We start from the raw sequence: 17,704 nt of genomic DNA, 5'->3' as shown, positions 1-17,704 counted from the left end.
TTGTAGTTTTTGAGGTGTGTGTGTGTGTGTGTGTGTGTGTGTGTGTGTGTTCTGTTTTTTGTTTAGGGAGACAGTATTTGAACTTTGATATATTAAGGATTAATTTGACTTGCAAATCAGCAAACTAAAGCAACCTACAGAGTTTGATGAACTGGTTTTTCTTTAATTTTGCTTATTTTTTAAAAGGTAAGAAAGATATAATTAGCTAGATAATTATTTCTCAAAATAATTATTTCTCAAATTTTTACATTAAGAGGCATTCTTTTCTCCCTTATAACTCTTTGGCCATAAAGCCGGTGATTACTTTTCTCATATTACAACCACTGCTGATTCCCAGTATCTTTCCTCCCTCCCTGCGTCTTCTCATTTCTCAGTTTTCTACCTCTTTTCAACTTACTCCCTGTGTTATACCAGCTACCAAATGCCAAGAAGGTGGATTAGGTCACGTATCAAATCGAGAGGTTTCCTGTGTTATTCAACTCATTTTTCTTATTACATTGAAACTAAAAAATGGTGTGGTTGCATCTCAAAAAAATTAAGTTGGACTTAGATTTTATTATGTTAGTTTGGGGTAATAGGAAGCAGATCTCAACTTACTATAAAGGCAAGGCAGTAATTCTGAATCTTCAGCTCCCAATTTCTATTTCAAACTGTTTTTATTTTGATAATGTACCTGAACACTCCTCTCTAGTTTACTGTAATCAGTTTCTATTGTTGTGCCTCACTCTGCAGACAATTTGGCTTCCCTTACCTACTGCTGTAGATCCAGTAGATATGGGAATCCATACTGCTGGAGAAAACCATGTGGTCTCTCCATTAGGAAAGGAGGATCAGACTTTCTGGCTTGCTTTGATTTCTGAGAATAGGCTGGTCTAACTGGAGAGAATGCTCAGAACAAGCTATACTAAATCAAGTTTTTCTGAAATATTGAGGGTGAAATAGGAAATGGTGGAACTTCTCAGAACCCCTGCAAAACAAACCAGAATACCTTCCAATGTCCTCACCATCATTCCTTTCATAATGTTGAGCCAAATCCAGTCTCTGAAGGACAATTCCCCACATATATTTTGCCCCAGTGTAGCTCTATAAATCTCACTAAATAACTACAGGAACCCCCACCTATGCATCACAGTATCAGTGATCCACAGCTCAGAAAGCATAAAAGAACAAAATTAATGTATGAAAATGTATAATTTTCTGCCAGGCATATTTCGCCAAACATGCACTGGTAACCCACAAACTCAAAATAGTGAAAACTTCCATTCTCTCTTAACTGTGTTTTATACTTAGTGGACTATCAAAATAGGCATGGGATAAAGAGTTCCATTTTTCTAAAAATTTAAACAAAGCTTGATCCCGAAGTACAACAGAAATAGTCCCAATAACATTGTCCTGTGCAGTAATTTTTAGTGACGTGGAGTTAATTCAACTCATGTTTCCTGGGGATAAAAATGGACAGCAATGAAAAAAAAAAAAGGTGGAAGAAAACAAATGTGACCCTGATGTCTTCTCTAATGCCCATAATCTCCACATCAGTTCCTTTCATCCTCTGGTGATGTTAATCTTCTGTTTATTTTGCTACTGTAATTCTAAGTACATGTAGGTAACCCAGAGATTGCTTTCTCAAAGTTGGTCTTTGCCTGTTTTTTCTTACCTCATAAAAAGAAAAAAAAGTGTGTGTGCGTTTGTGTGTGTCCTGTTGGTGGTTTAAAATCGAGTTGGGACTTCCTCTTTGAACAGTTGCCTTTTCCTCTCACACAAGGGAGATCTAATTTTGTTTGAGACTGTATACAGTTGAAACCAAACCACACACCAACGAGAGGGTATGATGGCTAAGAAGCCCCCAAAACCAGCCCCTCGCAGGATCTTCCAAGAAAGGTTAAAGATTACTGCTCTGCCCTTATACTTTGAAGGTTTTTTATTAGTCAAGCGGTCAGAACACCAGGTAAGTCAAAGATGATAATGTTAAACTAGAAGCTTCTGTCTTCATATAACATTTATTTCATGGTGATGTTTCTGTTGGGATTAAACCCTCTTCCTTTAGCTCAGAAATATTATTACAATTTTGCACAATTTAAATACAATGTATTTCTTAAACATATGTTATATATATATGCATTGTATATAATAAAAAGTTTCTTATTGTCACTGATGTTAAAACATTCAATAAGCTAAATTTCCAAAGAGGTCATTAAAACATTACAGAAGATTTGGGCTTAGAAAATGAAATGTTTCCTGTCTTTTCTCTGCAATTTACCACTATGCTTTCATGATGACATACCAGTATATCTTTAAGATAAAATATTATAATTGAAATTAAACCTTCTGCTTCTATTCTCAGTGGTTTGAAGTTTATAAATAATGGTCAAATTATTTTTTAAAGTGGAAAACGTTTGTAAAAAATTCTGAAAATGATAAAATTGATACTGTTTAACATTCTGTACAATAATATGTTCTAAAAACACTGTTCAAGATAGTGACTTTAAAATATAATACTTAGGATGTTCTGTGGGTAGTCTGTATACTATGAAACATAAATACATTCACTCTAAGAAAATTCACAAAGCATTCCATATTTTTAAAATGTAAAAATGAAAACTTATAATTAGTTAAAATGAGTGCTTTAAAATAGCAATTGTGAATAATTAATGATAAATAATTAAAATGAATGGAAGAAATAAACATTAAGTACCTGTTACTAAAGAAAAAAAAATCAATAACTTGGGTCAAATTTTATGAAATTTTGATATTAACTGAAACTAGAAAAAAATTAAGTTTTGATAAATGCCAGAAGACATGCTTAATAGTGATAATAAAAATATATTTTCTGAGGATTTATTAATATTAAGGAAAAAATGTGTATTTGAAATACCTATAATAGCACATATGTCTTGCATACATAATCAGATAATTTAATCTTTGAGAGTAAAGACATGGTAATTTGTATTCTGTAATGGGTGCTAAACATGTATTAATAATATTTATCAATTACATTGGAATGTTTTTTGGGAGATCCAATATGCTCTATTTTTCCCCCTCTCTGACCCTAAATGCTTGAAAAGTTTTACCTGATGGTTTTGCTGCTCACAGCTTGTAATCTTATACAAGTTACTCAATGTCCTTGGGACTCAATTTCCTCAACTATAAAATGGAGAAAATAGACTTGCCTCCCAAGGTACAAAGCCTGGGATACAGTAGGTGCTCAATGTATTCATTCAAGCAACCTCCTATGCACCTCCTGTGCACCAAGCAACACACTCAGTTCTGGAGAATACGAATAAAACACAAAGTTCCCTTCCTTCAGAGCAAGGAATGATGACTCCTGTACCTGATTGTTCCTGTATCTTTTCTTAAATAGCATGCTTTGAAATGGAAAGAATAAACTATAGGCATCAATATTTCTGATGAAATTAACTTGTGTTTCCACTTGCATTCATAGCAAAGCATCTTTTACTTGTACTCGTATGTCAGGGAGAAGAGAGCAAGAGAAGGACAATAATGTCTACTAATAGGGTGGTTTCAAGGATTAAAGGGATAATATATGTAAAACACCTGGCTTACGCCAAAGGTTAGATTCATTCTCTTCCCATTTCATTATTTATCATATTCTTATTAACATACTAAAATCAGTTTGAGTTCACAAGTAAGATGGCTCAAAGGAGAGCCATAGTGACAAAGTGCTTGGAAATAGAATCTATGAGATAAAGATACGGAAAATAGTGGGATTTCTAGGCAAGTGGCTGAAAAGTGCCAGGGAACCATTGAAAGGAAGGTGAGCCAAAGATATATAGAAGGTCATCTTTGGAGCTAATGGGCTGCAGAAAGTTGGGAGGCTCTGCAAAATGTTAGTGAAGTCTCTACTGAAGGAATTCAGAGTATTTAAGCTAGGGAATATATAACTGAGGAGTAACCTGGTCTATAAAGAGATTACATATTAAGAGGTGTTTCTTAGCTGTTTTTGTGACAGGGCACATGTTGCGTCCCGCACGACGAGGGTTGTGGCGAGTGAGGAGGGCGGTGCAGGGTTAAGAAAAGACAGTAGCCATGAATAGAGTGTAAGTGGGGCCAAGGGGCTGCAGCCTCAAGGACGGGGCCCTAAATCATATCAGGCCTACGCATTAGCTTTTTTATTAGTTGGGAAGGGAAGTAAAGGAGATACAGCTTGTCAATCTCAAATTCTGTGAATCTTACACATCATAATAAGAAACTGATTCAAGCCAATCACCCTTGCCTGCAGGCAGCTGAACCCTGAGTCTCAGGATGTATGTACTTCCCCAAGGGACAAAACCTGTATGCATATGAATAGATGGAGAGCACAGCACTGAATCTCTTCCCCTGCAGGTTGTGGGAAGGAATGCAGCCACAGAGGCAGAGGCTCTCCTTAGCGGGGGGGAAGATGGGGGGCTGTGCTCACCTCTATCGACCCCGTGGATTCTCCTGTTGGTCCCCACTCAACTGCGCCTGGCTTGAGTTGCTCCCCACCCCCTCGCCCTCCCGTGGGGAATCTTATTCATCATTGGCTGACCAGCCATCTTTCTGGGTCCAAACAGGGAGACATAATGTGCAAGCACAAAGGTGAAGCAAAGTCCTTGAAAGGATCCGTCTCACAGACTCTCCTTTCTTTAGGGACAGGTCCATGGAGACAGACGGGTAGGCTGCTGCGTGGCAACAGGCACATCTAAGAATTTAAGGGGCTTTGCCCCCAGGAAAATGTGCCAACATACATTATTTAAAATGCAATTCCAGAAGTTCAGTGGATCCCAAACTCATTAAAAGTACATAACCTTCACAGAAACGGTAACGTGGGAAAATTTACTTAAACCACAGCACTAGAATTTTGGATTAACCAGAAAGATTTATTTGATAGTACGAGTTATTAAATATCACAATGAAATACCAAAGGCAACACAGTTCTTATAAATGAGGGGAAATCTCATTTTTCTAGAACTGTTTGAAAATAGAGAGTTTGGGCAACATCTCAGTTTCTTCAATCTCTGCTGTGCTAAAAATCAAAAACTATGTGTGTAATATGTCTTCTTATTAGCCTGGACATACAAATGTAGTCATCATCATAGTATCAAAATAACATTTCTCTCATTAGTCCTCTAATTGCCACTAATTCATGTAGAAAAAGCTCAGGGCTATTTCAGTTGTGCTCTCAAACATAGTCCTCTATGCTAGTAATCTCCAATTTTTAAAAATAACACACTCCTTTCAAGAAAACATTTTTGAGCAAAGATCTCTAATATAAAAGTATTAACTTATTTATAAATTATACACGTGTACTTCTGTACTAATACTCCAAGCAAATTATTAGATATGTGCAAAAAAAAGGAATTAAGAAAGATGAAATAAATGCAATATAATTAGATATTCTAAAAGTTTCTTTCCCTGTAGAATTATCTTGCATATCTCTGAGGTTCATGTGCTCCACTTTGGAGACCATTATACAACAAACAGCTTCCCTTAGCAAAGGTGCTTTATTAAAAAAAAAAAAAAGAAAAGAAAAGAAAAGAATGGGAGCTTTTTATTGGGGACAGGGGAAGGAGAGGAATTTAACTGGATTTGGCGTTGTAACCCATTTTCATTAATTACATCAATGAGAAAGAGCATTAGGGAGCTAAGAGATAGGAATGTTAGTCCAACGATGGAACTTGGGCAATTCCTTTAAATTTTTTAATCTGTTTCCTCTTTTGTAATATGGATAATTACTCCCTTGCATAATTAATGGCTTGCTGTGATGATCAAATGGACTATATAATAATGGGTCTATTTTCTTTAGGTATTGACATATGGCAGATATCATGCTAGACTCTTAATGTCCTGTCACTCTGATCCTTATAGTAACTCTTCTAGCTAGAAATTATTTTATCCCCTTCACAGATGAGTGAGTTGTGGCTCACAGAGGTTACGGTCAAGGTTTCTCATCCATTCAGGAGCCTACCTTGGATTTTATTGCAAAGCATCTGACATCATGCTACCTTTCAAACTAAAGTTCTAATTTCATTTGATTGTGGGTTTACAAAGGTTGGGGATGTCTAATCATTAGATTTTTTGATCATACTGAGCTCAACAGTAAGCTCAGTAGACTTTCAAAACATTTGTTTAATTGAATAAAAATGAGATAGTGACCTTAAACTCTAAACTTAAGGTCATCTAATGATTATGAAGCTAGCAATAAATTCAAAAGTCCCATATCAGTCCCTTTTCTTACTTCAGTGATTCAGCACAAATGATTGCTAAAAATAAGAAACTGTGTGCTAAATGTATTTCATTCAAAAATATATTTCATTTAAAATATTTAAATAATTCTATAGACACAAATATATACCTAGATGTTGATTATTGAGAGTGATATTTATAGATGTCTCAGATTATACTGATATCATGAGAGCTTATCAGAAACTAAATCAACATTGTGACCCTGCACACCCACTCTAAGTTTCATCTGTTCTTAGGTTTGTGGCTGTAGTTGGAGTTCACAGGGCTTACTGCTATTTGTAATCTTCTTTTTCCTCCAGGCTACCTTTCCTTTCAATTCAATGCCTTTGTTCTTGTTTCTTCTCCCATTTAATAAATCCCTCTTAATTCTATCCACGAATCTTTATGTTTGTTTAGCAAAACTCCCATTTTCCCCTGGTTAACTCTATCAATGCACATCATTCTGTCTGACTGAACACCTCTGTAAGTTTTCTTAGGAGCACAAATGGATGTCGGCATGTACATGCAGAAGGAAATCAATGAATCTTGACTGGCTATTAGTAATTTGAGTTTTTCTGTCAGATGGTAGGTTAATACTAACGAGGCTAATTAAAAAGATGAGCAGAGTGGTAGACTTTGACTTCAGGATATGCTCTTGCTTTCCTTCCCTCCAAGAATCAAAGTCTCAAGTTTGGACTTGATCTTAGATGCTGTACATCAGTAAAACTATATAGCCTGTGATTAAGTTCTCTAGCCAATATACCCATGTTCTGATCTCCTCCTCACCACCATCCTAGTTCCAAAATACAGTGCAGCCTTGACTTCCCCTGCACTGAGAGGCTTACCACTTAGGCAGGATGTGAAAGCCTAACAAAAGAGATGATTTTTTTTTTAAAAGCGGCCTAGATAAATTTGAATTGTTTCGTTATTTAATCCCAAGTCAAATCTGAGAAAGTTCAAGAGAATTTTTTAATAGAGTGACTAGACAATTTCATGGTTTTTACAAAACATCTGCTTGATCTTAGAGACTGTATTAGCTAACTTCTCAAGCCATATTTCTCAATGCAGTTTTTTTTTTTTATCTCTTTACTTAAGATAATGTGAACGGGTGATTTATATAGGAATGACAGTGGGTTTCATTATTCTGGTTTACAAGATATCCTTTTCTTATCATTAATAATACCATTGAAAGAGATCTATTTTAGAGATTTTTAGATGCCACACTGTTACACAAACATACAAATCACCATGCGGGAAAAGTATTATAAGGATAATGAAAAATGCACAGTACCTATTAATAATGTAAGTGAGGACGCAATGCTTTTTTTTTTTTTCTTTTCAGTGGCCAACATTTGTGGAACACTTGGTATGTTCCAGGTCCTATGTGATTTATATACATTATTTCATTCAATCATTCAACAACTTTTTGAGGCAATAAGAGGAGGATGGTTTCCCTACTTTTATTCTTGGTCCCTTAACAGTGAACTCTCACACAGGAAACACAGTAATTATTATTATTATTATTGATCAATTAGTTTACCTTTATCATTAATAAAATCTATCAATATGTGGTTTGGATTTAAGGCTAAAACTGTGCTAATACTTTACCCCAGATTTAGGTAAGCTTGATCTGCCTTGAGTCACTGACTTAGTTTAAGAGCCATAACCCTGCTTCTCTTGGAGGATCATTGCCACATGGCAGGGAACAAAGCAGAACAGCTACTCTCTCCTGGTAGACTGAGTTGGAGAAGATGGGAAGGGGCTAAGTTGAACATACAGCTCTCCAAACTTACCTATCAGATACTCAGTCCTACTTTCTGGCAGCATTGTAGAGAATACATTGGAGGCCATCTGGAAGCATCAGAGAGACCAGGTAAAAGATGGTTGCAATGTCAGTAATACTTTGCATCCTATATGAAAAGAAGATAAGACTTCTGATGGGGCTAAAGTTAAGGTTTGTTTTCTTGCCTTATTAAACTGCTAGACTCTAAGATGTGTCAGGTACATATTGGGCATCTGGATTTCAGACAAGAGGCAGAATCTCTTTGCCCAATTTTATAACTGCTCCTTTGGGAACCATCTATTGGCTATTCCTTCAAGCCTACGCCCTTTTGAATTGTTCTTTTCTATGGTAATTCATTCTTGGTCAGGAAGTATCAGCAGGTTCATTACAATACATTTTTGCCAGCTCTCAATGGGGGAGGTAGGACAGAATGGAAAGACCATGGGGCTTGGACAAAGAAAACTTGCCCCAAGTTCCAACTCTGCCCCTGAGGTAGATTCTGCAGTAATACTATCAATTTTTTCAAGCCCCACTACATGCACTCCCCTTTGAAATGGGACTTTTCTGTTCCTTCCATAAAGAGGTTGAGTATAGTTTTCTACCACTTGAATCTGGATTGGGTCACGGTTTGGCAAATATGACAAAAGCAGAGGATTAGAAAGTACTCACACATTGGGTTTTGCTCTCTCTTGCTACTGGAAATCCTTCTGCCAGTATTAGTTTAGGCTAGCTGGAGAATGAGACCATATGGAGGGAGACTCCAGTTGTCTCTTGGGTGTTTGCCAACACCAACAGCCAATTCTCTTATTTTCTGGACACCAAGTGGTTGTTGAACAATTCTGAAACTAAATACCTATGCAAATTTAGTACAGACCCCACAGCTTAATTAAGGGCTCAGTCCCACAAGACTGCCCCCCACTCTGCCACTTCAGTAACCAGCTGCAAGTTCCTGGCCTCTCATACTTCTAACCAACTGCCTATAAATCAGGCTTTCCCATGAAAAATCCAACAATTTACTAGAATGGCTCACAAAACTCAGGAAGACTCTTTACTTACATGTACTGGTAAGGAATACAAATGAACAGCCAGATGAAGAGGTACATCGGGCAAAGCCTGGAAGGGTCCCACAGGAGTATAAACACAAGTGCTTCTGTTCCTGAGAAGATGGGGCGCACCGCCCTCTCAGCATGTGGATGTGTTCACTAATTAGGAAACTCATCAAATGTCATTGTTCAAGAGTTTTTATAAAGCTTAATCTCTAGACCCATCCCCCTCCCATCCTTCCTGGAGGTTGGTGGGTGGGACTGTTCCAACCCTCTAATCATTTGTTCTTTTGGGGCCCAGATCCATCCTGAAACTCTCCATGGCTCCCATTTTAAGTCACCTCATTAATATAAACTCAGGTATGATGTAAAGGGGGTGATTATGAGTAACAAAAACGTTCTTATCACTCAGGCTTTAGGATCTCTATACCAGAATCTGGGGGACAAAGACAAAATATATTTCTTACTATACCATTTCCATTCATTCTGCATTCCCAGCTAAGACCCCAGACTTGTGAGAGAAGCCACCCTAGACCATTCAGCCACAGTCAAATACACCCAGAGCCAAAGAATCATCATGCAGTCACAGAATTATGAAAAATGGAAAATATTTGTTGTTTCAGTCCACTAAGTTTTAGGGTGGCTTGTTACACAGCAAAAGCTAACTAATACAAAACCTTAACAGCCATGAAGACAAAGGGAGAAAGTAGTTCTACTAAGAATATGAGAAAGATAGATGTTATAAATCAAAATGAATTTAATCTTGAGCTTCCTGGGAACCAAGGCAAATAAAAGCAATGGATTACAGAATTCCCATTGTTTGAGAAAATAAGTATATAAATTCTGAAGAGGTGACAAATATTTTGCTGGTCAAAAAGGAATAAATGATATGTCAGTATTAAGGAGACACAAAATATCATAATATATAAAAGTGTCTTCACATTTATAAGCAAAAGGAAAAATTTTCTTTATGTGACTTTTTTATATTAATCCTCAATCGTAAGTCCAGATAAACCAATATGGTAAAAAAAAAATCAGTTTATTAAACCCTAAAGGAAGGAATGGTCAACATGTCCATGAAACTGACTGGAATATTTTTAAACATACTTTGGGAAAGAGCTGGGTATGAAGGTAAATCTTTAGATGTGAAAGGATTTCATGCTTTAAGACCCCTTGCCATTCTCTTGTAATACTGACAATCTTCATAGAATGTAAGTTCCCCTTATTTAAATAAACTTTCACTTGAGTGAATGAGAGTCTGACTAAGTTACTTAAATTTTTTAAACTTACAAAATTGTATTTCTATAGAACCCATAGTAATGTGAATGTATTAATAATGAAATGTTCATCACTTGAATAAAATTTGGACTCCAAAGCTCAGCTTTGATGGTGTTAAATTATTTGCATCATTATTCATTGCTAACATTTCCTTGATCTATATAAATATATACTATTTATGAAACCCAAAGCATGAGTCATGTATTATGTGCTTTACGTGTTAATTTATTCAATCCTTTCAACTGTCCTGAAAGGTAGATATTAAATGCTTGTCCTGTGTCCTATCTTGGCCCCTTAAATGGCCCCTCTTACAGGTGCAAGCTACTACTGAAAATGCATAAAATGTTAAGTGTCTTCAATCAATGAGGAAAGTTGTGGAAAATGATCTATTTAAACACAAATTAAATTATATCCTTACCTCAAACTTTATACTAAAATAAATTTGTGAAATATTTATTCAAAAATTAAGTGTAAAATTTAGCCGTAAAAATTAGGTGAATTTTCTCAAGATAAAGAAGACTCTCATATCACACAACAATTCAGAAAGTTATAAAGGAAAATAACAATAAAAAAATAGCTGACTACACACTGACGTTTATGATTTCTTTCCTACAGGAGTACAAACACTATTGGACAGAGTTGAGAGGAACTACACTTTTCTTTTATAACGACAGAAAAAGTACAATAGTAAGTAGTTAAACATCTTTAGCTGATTAAATTTTTTCCCAATATACATCCATCATATAGTTTGTTGTATATTTCTGCCTTCCAAGAGTAAAGGTGTTCTAATAAAACCAATTCAAATAAGAACATTTGTATCTGTGAGGGCTATCAATTACAAGACCCATAAGTAAAATTTTCTGGGCAATTCAGAAGAAGATATTAACTCATATTTTTAACTTCGGACTCTTTTTTTCTGATCCTGATAACAAAACTTAGTTGAAAACTGAAAATTTTAGCTATACATATGGATACAAATTATATAATACAAAGTGATAGCCTTATTCTGTCACTTTTTATTTTGCTGTGGCATGCAGTTATAATCTGAAAGGAACTTAGATGATCCCCAAAGCCTCATAACATACCATATGTCATAATTTAATCTTTCTAGAAAGACAAACATACCCCACCAAACAGGACTTCTAAGAGTTCAAGCAAGAGAATAACAATAAAGAGATTCTGAGATTTATTTATTCATACTAATTTCAAATAATTGATTTGTATTTTATTTTTTCCACAAATAAAATGTAGTATTTTAGTAGCAAATGCTTGCCTACCTTGGAATGCTATGCTTCTAAGACATTTTATGATCCAGTAAATTGTTTACATAAAACATTTTGGCCCATGGGTGTAGTAGCCCACACTCTTTAGAAAATCATTACATGTCCAGATCTAATGAAAAACAAAACAAAAAACAGGAAAGAGCCTGAATAATATATTCTACCTGCAGACATTTTAGTGTCATTAGGTAAACTAACCAGAAGTCATTTAAAAGAAAACACAAACAATATGGTCATATTTCTCCCGAGTTGTGGATAGACAAGATTTCAAATATCATAATAAATTTTAACAAAAGTAATTTATCTTTGTGCCCTCCAACTTCCCACTGATGCCAATACAAATTTGCAGACGTGGTCTAAACCTTGTGTAATACTGGTAAATGAGAGTTCATAGTTATTGCTCACTCACTACATGGAAAGAGGCAGCACAGCTTACTGACTGTGGTGTGTCAGCTTGGGATCTTGGGCTACTAACCTGGTCTCTCTGTGTCTCAGAGTCTCAGACAAAGAAGTGGTAGGAGAGATGACATCTCAAATTGGGCAATTTAAAGACAGTTTTATAAAGATGCAATCAATACACAAAGCAGTGGACAGGATGTGGGGAAACCACAAAGGGTAGTACAGAACTGTGAGGCTAGTAACAGTGCCCCATCACCATGCCTAGGAGTAACGGAAAGAGTGAGAGAATAGTGGGGGGAGTATTGTGAAGATGACCACCTTGCAAGGAGTGTGGTCTTTAATTGAGGAAGCAATCGCAGAGGGTAATGAACACCTGACTTAGCTCTCCTCACTCTCTGGTCTGCCAGCGGTCAGCAGGCCAACCCAGCAGGAAGTCAGAGGGTAGTGGTACCCATAATGTTGTCTATATAAGTCCAGATCCTGGTGCAGTGTTGGGTGTTGATGGGATAAAAGTGAAGCTAGAGGAGCAAATGAAAGATTTCCAACATACTCAGTTTCAAATCGCTGAAATTAGGATGAAAACAGTAGCTCATCTCAGAAGGTTATCAAAAGGATTAAATGAGATAGTAAATGTAAGGCACATAGTAAGCATGCATGCATTTCATGTGCATTATCTCATTTAATTCCCAAAACAACTCTGTAGAGTGGGTACTACTTTAATCCCCAGTTTTGGATGAGAATAGTCAAGTTTAAAGATTACGAAATTGTGCAAGATCAGACAGCTCATGAAAGGGGTACAATCCAGGTCCTGCTCCTTAGCCAGCATTCTTAACCACTATGCCACGAAGAGGCTGTCAAAATGAAATGCTGCAGAGTTGCCCATCTACCAGTTTTGTTAAAAGGGGATTCAGAAGACTTTTGGGGAAATTTTTTGGGTGATAGTCTCAGGAGAAAGTACAGGGCTAGAACAGATGAGAACTGTAGACATTTAGCCCATAGTAAAGAAGAGTTTAAAACTGCCTTTAAATATAGAGGGTGCCAAAAAAAAATGTATACACATTTTAAGAAAGGAAAAAACTGTATTAAAATTGTAATATATACTGATAACAAAAGATGAATACAAGTCATGTGTATACATTTTTTTGCGCATTTCCCCCCCCAATCCCCCACCCCCACCCCACCCCGCTCCAGTATTTGAAAGGATTTCAGGAAGTCATGTGAAAGAGTCACTGAATTTGTTTAATGTTATTGCAGAGAAAAGGGATGAGGACCAATGGATGGAAAATGCCTGGAGCTTAATATAAGGAAAAACTTGCTAGCAGGCAAAACTGCATAGTAGACGAGAGTTCCATGTTGTTTTAGATGTTCAAACACAAGCTGGATGACTACATGGAGCGTTAGCCCAGAGGAGACACAGGCATCAGATAGCAGTTAGATTGGACAGATTACCTTTAAGGCTCTTTCAACATTACAATTAGAAACAAAGATATGACTTCCTTTTTTCTCATCAATTGTGTAGTTTACAGGCACTCTATCTAACTGGGCCATTTCTTCCTCTATTGCTTTCTCCTTTGTCTCAGCAAAATTCGCTGAACTTGATCTAGACAATACATCAGAAAAAGATTCTTGTGTAATTTTAAATACTGTTCTCCTTTCCTTAGACCTCTCCTTCTATGTTTAATTGCTCTTTGTTCACTGAAAATAAATAAGCCAACCCAAACTTACTCTCAACCTCGTCTATATGGGAATAGCTCTGGAAAAAATTTTATTCATTATTTTTATGCCCTACTTAGTCAGAAAAATAAGGAGACTTACAAGAATATAATAAAATAAGTTATATTGGGCCTAACAAAGAGGGGAAAAAAAGGAAATATAAAGAAGTAAAAAATAAGGTTAATTTAGCAAAAAATTATACTGTAAAAACCCTACTATACTTACTAGAGGTGGTCCTAATCTTTCTAATATTGGAGAGCAAGCCTGACTAGTTGCACACAGGTCAGTCTATATAGACTAATTGCTCTAAAGAAATATTTTTATCTTAAAGGGATAAGATAGGTATTTCTTAATAGGATCCTCATAACCAGTGGTATGTGGTAAAATGTTCAATAACAGTTGTATGTATGAATATATGTATATAAATTTACTGTAAATATTATCTACATAAAAAATGTGTAGCACACAGTTAAAAAATAAAATATACAATACTCTTTATTGTAATATCCACATAAGCAATTGACTCTCATAGAATACTTTCACTGATTTTTCTGAACACTTATCTATAGAACTGTGATCACAATTCAATCATGATATGGCAAATGGAGTTATTTTCAATCTGTTTCCCTAATAAATTTATTGTCACTAAATATGATATTTGGCATTAATGTTGGCTAATATTTTTGTTGTATTAACAAATAAGAGGAAAGTAAAACAACAATTATGTATGTCAGAACTTCACCTATTTGTTAATGACATGAGCAACTTCTTCGCTGAATGAGATAACAGTTTTTGAATTATAGAAGACTATTTTGTCAATTTTTCATTCTGTTCAAAATGAAAAAGCTCCAGACACAACAAATTTTAAAGTTTCATCTGCATTACTAACATTTTTCTTTCACTTTCTTAAGTCTAGACCAGAAGCCAGCAAACTATGGCCCTTAACCCAAATCTAACTTGTGGCCCAATTGTGTATAGTCTCTGAACTAAGACTATTTTTACACTTCTAAAGTGTAAAAAAATTTAAAAAAAGAAGAAGAATTTGCAACAGAGACTTTATGTGGTCCACAAAGCCTAAAACATTTATTACGTGGCCTTTATAGAAAAAAATTGCTGACCTCTGGGACAAATAACAAAACAACAAACCAAGCCCTAATTTGTAAGGTTTGCTTATTTCCAAAGTGTAAATACTCCCTCCATGACTGATTTCAACCTATCAGTGTGACCTCACTGAACATGGAGGTGGGAAGAAGGTACAGGGGGCATGCCATTGTATAGTATTTCCACCACACAGAAACGAAGATGTAAATAACCTTAAGAGCACAGAGAATACTACATAGTAACATAATTAGAAAATGATATTTTGAATTTTACCTTTGTTTTTAATATAATTTACTTACTTATATGCTTATATAATGTAACTTTTAGTAATGGCTGTGTTTAAAAACTGGGTAGCAATATTCCTGAAAATTTAACAAATTGGCTTTTACAAACCTGTACGAGCCAGCTCCAGCTCACCACCACATAATCCATTTCCAAATGCCCTCTGGGTTCAGAGGGTGACACATTGAAAACCACAATGTCATGCAAAGTACACAGCAGTTGAAAAGAAGATATTACTTACTTTCCTTCCTACTAAAAGTAATGTATGTTACCCATGAAATAATTTAATGAGATTTCCTTTAATCTTTGCAGTATGTTGACAAGTTAGACATAATAGACCTCACATGCCTTACTGAGAAGAATTCAACTGAAAAGAATTGTGCAAAATTCACCCTTGTTTTGCCAAAAGAAGAAGTGCAACTGAAGGTGAGTGCGGAGAAGCAATTTGTCTGAAACAAGTTGTGGTTATAAATAGCATTTATCTCTTCACAGCCCAGTGGCTGAGGTAAAGAGGAATTATAGAAGGTGTGACAAGTCTTATATTTTGTCAATATGTCTTGCCTTTTGCCAAGAACTACGTTTTCTAAAGAGGGATTTGAAATGGCATGTTCACTTGTTTAGTATACAAGCACATGAAACTTCCATCCTCTGACAAAGTCAGAGATCACACCTGGTGTTTTTTAAAAGCTGTCCTTGAACTGGTATTCAAGAACTTGGTGTGGACCAAGTTCCTAGATGATTCTGAGACATGTCTAATGTGAAAATAGGTTTGGAACCACTGAATTAGACAAACCCGTATTTCACAAATTGATAGACATTCTGCAAGGCAATTTGCCTATACTCTTAAAAAATACTTGTGTAAGAAAGCCAAAGAAAGACTGTTCCAACTACAGAGATGAGACTATAGAGAGTCATAACTAAGTGCAATGTGTGATCTGGATTGGATTCTGAATCAGAAAAGGAAAAAGCAAACCAACCAACCAACCAACCAACACAAAATCCCTGAAGCTCCAAAGAACATTATTGAGACAATTAGAAATATTTGAACAAGAACTGTGTATTAGATATACACAATTTGAGAAATATTTTATTAATCTAGTTAAACACCACACGGGCAGAGATCTGTTTGTTAAACTCACCAACTGTACACACAGCCTTCAGAGTGAGCCAATTAAAGTCAACTAACAACTATAGCAAGAACAAAGAGAACAACTTGCAATTGAATAAGAGGTAGTTGGACTTGACCTTGAAAACACTGGTCATTAAGCCTTAGAGTCCTAGTAATCACTTGTACTTTGGAAATCCAGGCCCCACCCCATAAACCTGAGGCCCACAATCCACATTTTAAGCAAACCCCAAGATGATTCTGATGTGGTGGTTAAGGGCACAGGATTGGAGTCAGATGCCTAGGTTTATTACTGGCTGATTTATTCATTAGCTATGTGATCGTAGGCAAGTTACTTAACCTCTCTGTGCCTTGGTTTCTTCACCTGGGAGTAAGTTTGGTCAGATGTAATCCTCTTATTGAGGCCTACCTGGACTACTTTATTAAAATCGCAGCCATTTTTCCCTCCCCTAAGGGCATTCTCAATCTTTAAACTTGCTCTACATTTTGTTTTCCCATTTATTTCCTTCTGACACTATAAAATTTACTCACTATTATATTTATTATTTATTATTCCTTGGTAGACCCTAAACTCCATGAGAACAAGGATTTTTGTTTTGTTCTCCAATGTGGACCACTACCTAGATTGTGTCTAATTCTAAAAGGCACTCAATAAATATATGTTAAATCAATAAATCTGTAAAATAAAAATAAAAAATAGCCATGAAGATTAAATCAGTTAATACACACGAAGTTCTTAGAACAGTGGCTGTCACTTATAAGTACTTAATATATGTTGGCCATAGTAGTAGTCTTTAGAGCTAAGACTTGAAAGTTTCTAAGAATTAAATTACATTGATTCTACCCGGTTGCCTGAAACTTGAATGAAGCCACTCAATGTTAAATACCAATGGGGGAAGTAACCCTGAATTGACATACTGCAGAAATAAATGTGCTAACATTTAAATTTTTTTGAATTAAGTAGATTTGTACAAGTGTACTTGTTCAGTAAGCAAACAGATTAAAACTATATATTTCTGTCTTCTGACAAAGGAAAGCAGTATTGAAATATTTCATAACAAATACACATTAACACACAAAAAGGAAAATTATTTCTTCCTTTCAACTGATTCTAAGTGGTTTAAACAACTATAATTGACTTTTTAAGCCAATGTTAGTCAGGAGAAGAATATGCATTTTTGTCAGTCTTGCTGGGTTTTGATGGCTCACACATTTTGAGTCTTATAAAACAATCATATAAAATTCTGAGGTTATTTGAAGTTAATAAAAGCATTAACGTTCATAGTCATTCGTGTATTTTCTTTTTTGTCTTTATCTGTTTTTGTCTTCATCTTTAGACAGAGAACACAGAAAGTGGAGAAGAATGGAGAGGCTTCATTCTTACAGTAACAGAGGTAGGAAGGATGTTATTTTTGATCGCTTCATTCATTCAAGAAATATTTAGTGAACACTTACTATGAACCATGTAGAGTAAAAGGGGTTGAAGACATAGCAATTG

At 35.6% G+C, this 17,704-nt stretch overlaps 1 protein-coding gene across 2 annotated transcripts in view; it reads left to right on the top strand.

Annotated features, from left to right (window-relative positions):
- The first annotated feature begins 1,728 nt into the window (after window positions 1-1,728).
- The window catches only part of STAP1 (signal transducing adaptor family member 1), a 29,734-nt gene continuing 13,758 nt past the window's right edge, over window positions 1,729-17,704 (top strand). Inside the window, exons 1-4 of one of the 2 annotated variants that reach the window (XM_019748072.2) lie at window positions 1,730-1,945; window positions 10,921-10,992; window positions 15,393-15,506; window positions 17,544-17,600. In XM_019748072.2, coding sequence (XP_019603631.1) covers window positions 1,826-1,945; window positions 10,921-10,992; window positions 15,393-15,506; window positions 17,544-17,600 — 363 coding nt within the window. In that variant the 5' untranslated portion in view covers window positions 1,730-1,825. Of the gene's footprint in view, window positions 1,946-10,920; window positions 10,993-15,392; window positions 15,507-17,543; window positions 17,601-17,704 lie in introns of both variants that reach the window. The other variant, XM_019748073.2, reaches the window with a different exon arrangement.

Source organism: Rhinolophus sinicus, linkage group LG02 (genome assembly GCF_036562045.2).
Source record: "Rhinolophus sinicus isolate RSC01 linkage group LG02, ASM3656204v1, whole genome shotgun sequence".
NCBI classification, from domain to species: domain Eukaryota; kingdom Metazoa; phylum Chordata; class Mammalia; order Chiroptera; family Rhinolophidae; genus Rhinolophus; species Rhinolophus sinicus.
The sequence above is the reverse complement of the archived record's forward strand: the minus strand, read 5'-3'. Positions and strand labels throughout refer to the sequence as shown.